General features: G+C 45.7%; 1 protein-coding gene across 1 annotated transcript; it reads left to right on the top strand.

The window, feature by feature from the left end:
* The first annotated feature begins 895 nt into the window (after positions 1 to 895).
* On the top strand, positions 896 to 5,571 carry LOC118086147 (cytochrome P450 2C18-like). Its single transcript, XM_088671357.1, has 7 exons — positions 896 to 937; positions 1,355 to 1,531; positions 2,094 to 2,235; positions 3,170 to 3,357; positions 4,494 to 4,635; positions 4,852 to 4,983; positions 5,498 to 5,571. Exons 1-7 carry the CDS (start codon positions 896 to 898, stop codon positions 5,569 to 5,571), a joined length of 897 nt encoding a protein of 298 aa, XP_088527483.1.

Genomic DNA, 5,571 nt, shown 5'->3' with positions numbered 1-5,571 from the left:
TCTTTCAGCATGATCCTTTCAAGAGGGGCCTGCCCAAGATGGATCCCAGTCTTTCTTCTTCCTTCTTCTTCCCAGCAACCCTTGCTGAAGTCTCCCTTTTTGTGTAACCTGACACCCGGTTACCCTGTCAATCTTCCATATCCCCAGTCTCTGTTTACACCTCAAGGCAAGGGGCGAGGGGCAGTTCACAAATTACAGAGGAAGGAAAGGAATAGAACCACAGCAACACCACCATGTTGGTTACATGAGGCTGGTTTTCTCGAACCTTGTTATGTACTGCACAGATGCAGATATCTGAACAGCCAGAGTTCGCCCACTCTGCAGCAGTCATTTTACAGCAGAAACCATGCTGGGAGGGAGGGAGGGAGGGAGACTGATCGGATAAATCAGAGTGTAGTAAGGATTGGAGAAATCCGATTTTGCATAGCCTCTCTTTTGCTGGTTAGCTGCAGGCATTTCAAGAAGAAACTATGAAGGGGTGTGGGGGCCAGAGACACTGGACAAATCACAGATCAGAAATGATCCCATAGGAAAGAATGGATTTTTTTAGCCCATTATGTGAACACTCGCTTAAGGAACTATTTCTGGGGAATACCTTGGGTTTGGAAAGCGGAACATATGTGTACTAAATATCGTCTATAAATGGTTTTAGGAAACATTAAGTAAAAAGGAGGCTGGCAGTGTTCACAGCATGCAAATCTACATATGGCAGACACAGGCCTCAGAGGCTACCCAGTAAATACACACTCCAGTTGTACCCCTTTCCCCCTCCGCAGGGCACCCATTTGATCCAACCATTCACCTCAGTCATGCTGTCTCTAACGTCATCTGCTCCATTGTTTTTGGCAACCGGTTTGAATATGAGGACAAGGACTTCATCTTTTTACTTGACACGATGAAGGAAACCTCATCAGTTCTGTTGTCCACCTGGGTACAGGTAAGGAAGTGGAGGGAGGGGGTGCAAGTCCTAAAACTGGTCTCTTGGATGTCACAGGACGCTTCCTTTATAACCACAGGAAGTAAGGAAGAGTGTCAGTTGGTTCATGTCCTCAGCTGCCTCTCCCTATATTTTTTGTAAGCCTAATTGCTCATTTTGCTTCTGGTGGATGGGACATAGTTCAGGAGCTGAATAATAAGGTCTAGACCAGGCATCCCCAAACTGCGGCCCTCCAGATGTTTTGGCCTACAACTCCCATGATCCCTAGCTAACAGGACCAGTGGTCAGGGATGATGGGGATTGTAGTCCAAAACATCTGGAGGGACGAAGTTTGGGGATGCCTGGTCTAGACCATGGGATGCATGGCAATAAGGAAGGGTAGGTCTTGATGGGGCTGAATGACCTTTTTCTTCACAGATCTGCAATTTTTTCCCAAGCTTAATGAGGATCCTGCCTGGGCCTCAGCATAAACTGTCCAGGTACAGGAAGAAGTTTATAAACTTCATCTCTCAGAGGGTCAAGATGCACCAGGAGTCCTTTGATCCAAATTGCCCTCGGGACTTCATTGACTGCTTCCTGGCCAAAATGGAGCAGGTAGGAGTATTTGGGATTTGTATGCTAATACTATTCTTTTATGACTTCGTTGTGTCTTCCTCATCTCCTCTGTGACTCAAGGACCTTTGTGGTGCTTTCCAAGCTTACAATTCCATGATTCCCTAGGTTCTGCCAAGCTCTCTCTAGCTATCATTTCTTTTGTAGAAGACACAACTGGGGAACCAGCACAACATCCTAGATATGCCCCCAAACACCTGCCACCACTCTTTGAATTAACACCTTCCCTGCTCAAGGGCTAGCTTCTACCTGCACAGTGGACCACTTGCTGTAGTTTCACCTGGTTCTTGAGCTTGTGAGTTTCTCATTGGCATCTTGTTGGTCATTGTGAGAACAGGATGCTGGACTTGATGGGGCAGCAGGATGCCGCTTCTCATACCTCTGTAACTCAGCGATATTTTTCACCAGTCAATTCTGTGATACTTTGAATCAGATTGGAAAGGAAATCTTGCCAGCCAGCCTTCCATAAAACCTTTCTGTAGACGTACAAATTAGCCCCAGGTTTGATAACATTGCTCTTTTCTTCTTCTTCTTTCCGTGTCAGGAGAAAACAAACCCAGCTTCAGAATTCATTCATGAAAACCTGTTTGCTACAGTGCTCAACCTATTCGTTGCAGGGACAGAAACAAGTGGCAACACCATCCTACAGGGCCTTCTTGTCCTCCTCCGATACCCAGAAATGGAAGGTAAAAAAAACACAAGATTAAATCCGTCTCACTCACTCTTGTTTCCTATCTGTTTGTATGGCTGATGGGTCCTCTCTTGCTAAATACTGTAAACCAGGACTCACTTTTCCCAGCTCTAACTCATGGGATCGTTGTTGGAAAAGCACTCAGGGCAAATGCCAGACAGCCCCAGAGTCAAAGCACTTTCCTGTGGCCATTCCCTGGCTGCCGCTACCGAAGCAGTCCTTGGGAGAACACTTAACAATAGTGAACAGTGGTTCTTGCCATTCCAGATCAGCTTGTTGCGAAGGTCTGGACCTGTGTCAATAACTGTGTCAGAACTCTGTGTGATGCTCTCACTGTCACTATCGGTGTCAGAATCCACATGTGTGTTGGCATCAATGGGGAAACTCTGGAGAACATGTGTCTTCTGTTTTGTAGTGCATTCTACCTCTCTAGTAAGAATCACTGTACCTGAGGAAGGTAACAAAACTCTGTACTGACCTTTCTCATAACTCATGAAAATGCCTCAGGCTGGTGTGCCCTCTTGTGTTCCCACACACGTCAGATCCAAAAACCTTAAAATGCTTGACAAATATAGCACTGAGGGCAACACTCCACTCCTGTACTTCCCCTGCCTCCACACTGCTGCAGAGCGCACCTTCATTTGTCATGTGCAACTGTCTGTAGGCCTCTCCTGGTCCCTGGCTGCGTGCAAGAAAGGTCCTTTCCATCTCCTTCTATATTATTCTGTTAACCGGAGAAGCCAGAGAACAAACCTTCTACATGCAAAGCAGGAAGTGCATCTTGCTCATACTTTCTTTGCTGCCTTGATATTCAATTGATGTAGTGTTTTACAAACTCCTAAACTACTGAGCCATGATTCTCCCTCCTATAACTATATCTAACAATTCCTAATTGCATGTTAGCTCTAATGCCACCGTATTGTTTATAGCAAACATTCAAGAGGAGATTGAGCGGGTCATTGGGAGGAACCGCAGCCCCTCCTACGAGGACCGGAATCAGATGCCCTACACAGAAGCCTTCATCAATGAGATCCAGCGATTTCTAGACCTCTCCCCAATGGCAGCTCCTCATTTAGTCACCCAGGAAGCACATTTCCGAGGGTTCACCATTCCGAAGGTAAAGTGAGTTGTGTGGCTCACAGATATATTAGTTCAGATTTACGCCTGCAGCTTAGGGCTTACCCACACTTACCTTTTGCCCCATTCTTTCCAAACAAATGTCTGCATTTAAAAGCTCAATGTTTGGGTTTTGTTGCTTTTTGCTGCACAAAAACCTGCTCTTTGCCACTCAGTTGGAGCAAACATCAATTTGGGTTTTCTGTGCGTTGCCATTTGCTCCAATTGAGCTTTAAAGAATGGGTTTTCACACGGAATGTTCCCCTAATTGCCTAAAAGCAATCCCTCATCAGTGGGAAAGGACTCTAGTAGGGCAGTGATGTACATCAGTATACATCATTACATCCTGTAATAACTGCACTTACTTCAGCCATCTTTACTCCTATATTTGAAGTATTGTAGTTTGAACTAAAGCAATGCTAGTATTTTAAAGGAAACAAGAGTCCTCTCCCCGCTTGCGTCAGCCCAGCCACTGGTGCTTTGAGGTATGCTGCCTTTGACAGTGGAGGGAGTGTGGGGGTGAGACATTCATTCCCAGAAAGAACATTCAAAGTTGCCAAAAGTTACTGGAAGTTTCCAGAAGCTGTGGGCATACTGGTTTGTTAACACCAGGGGGCAAGGTCATCCCAGTGAGAACTGTTCCTACACATGCACAGCTTCTGTGCTGGAGAAGGAGAGATTGTTTCATTTGTACTCCACTCTCAAACTGGAAGGATGTAATCCAGAGAGGTGGGGTCTTGAGGTGGAGTCTTGCAGCTACCCAGGGCAAGGCCTGCAATGTTTTAACTGAACCTCTATCAGGGCTCCCATAGAGGTTTGTTTCCCTGTATAGTTCTGTGACTGTTACAGTTTTCTAATGGTTTCAGGAGTCGAACAGACTCTCGGAACGGATTACTTTCGAGAACCAAGGTACCACTGTATGCTCCTGGCTCCTGCTAAGCCATACTTCCCAGGCCACATGTTGAGGTTCAGATAAATTGAATGATTACCTATGGAGGGTACCATCTCCTAATCAGCAGATTAGGTCCAGTCCTTGAGGGATTTGAACAAGGGATAAAGGCAGGCTAAAGAGGAAATATCTGAACTGGGTTGCTTGCAGTAACCGTTGCCCCCGGGGTCTCTGCCTTTCCTCTGCAGGGCACCACCGTTATTCCTTTCCTGTCAACCATCATGAAGAGCTCCCAGTACTATGAGACACCCAGGAAGTTCAATCCTGGCCACTTCCTGGATGAAAACGGGGCCTTCAAGAAGGTGGATGCCTTCCTGCCATTCGGAGCAGGTGATGGACCTCTGTTTTATGTGGCCAGAATGGAGAGAAGGGGCAAATGAGAGGGGTGGCTTGGCTTAACCTTAGGGGGAATATAAGGATCTGTAGTGGGAAGGAGAGGGGGATCCAAAAGAAGAGCAAAAAATGTTGGATTGTATAGCCTGGGAAATATTGGGTTAGGACTCACCCTGTATATATAAATGGAACTCCTGTTTCTTGCTTTTCTAGGAAAAAGAGCTTGCCCTGGTGAAGGTTTGGCCCGTATGGAGATCTTCGTGTTCCTCACAACACTGTTGCAAAACTTCCATCTGAAAACGCTTGAGCAGCGGGACGAAATAGACATTGCACCAGAAGTGGAAAGTAATGGACATGTTCCACGGCATTATCAACTTTGTGTGGTTCCACGGTGAATGGTCCTTGATACAAGTGAGCTGAGATCTCTGGGGACTCGAGGGACTTTGAAAATCTCTTTCACTAGAAAACCTTCTGCATAGATTTCAGTATGAACGTTTTGTGGTTGAATACAGTGGTACCTCTGGTTACAGACGCTTCAAGTTACAGTCCCTTCAGGTTACAGACTCCACTAACCCAGAAATATTACCTCGGGTTAAGAACTTTGCTTCAGGATGAGAACAAAAATTGTGAGGCAGTGGCATGGCGGCAGCAGGAGGCCCCTTTAGCGAAAGTGGTACTTCTGGTTAAGAACAGTTTCAGGTTAAGAACGGACCTCCAGCACGAATTAAGTTCTTAACCAGAGGTACCACTGTAACTGTTTTGAAAATCTCTATGACTAAATTGCCTTATGCATAGATCTCAATATAAAAGGAATCTCTCCGTTCTGAATTTCTTCTGTTTCTGATTGTTCTCATGGTAGAAAAAGGTAAATGGATTATTACCCAGGAGAAGAAAGCAAAGATCTTGAAACTGAAAATGAACTTCATAATTTGA

Source organism: Zootoca vivipara, chromosome 6, assembly GCF_965207765.1.
Source record: "Zootoca vivipara chromosome 6, rZooViv2.hap1.1, whole genome shotgun sequence".
Taxonomy (NCBI): domain Eukaryota; kingdom Metazoa; phylum Chordata; class Lepidosauria; order Squamata; family Lacertidae; genus Zootoca; species Zootoca vivipara.
Note: the sequence above shows the minus strand (reverse complement) of the source record. Positions and strands in the feature narration are given on the sequence as shown.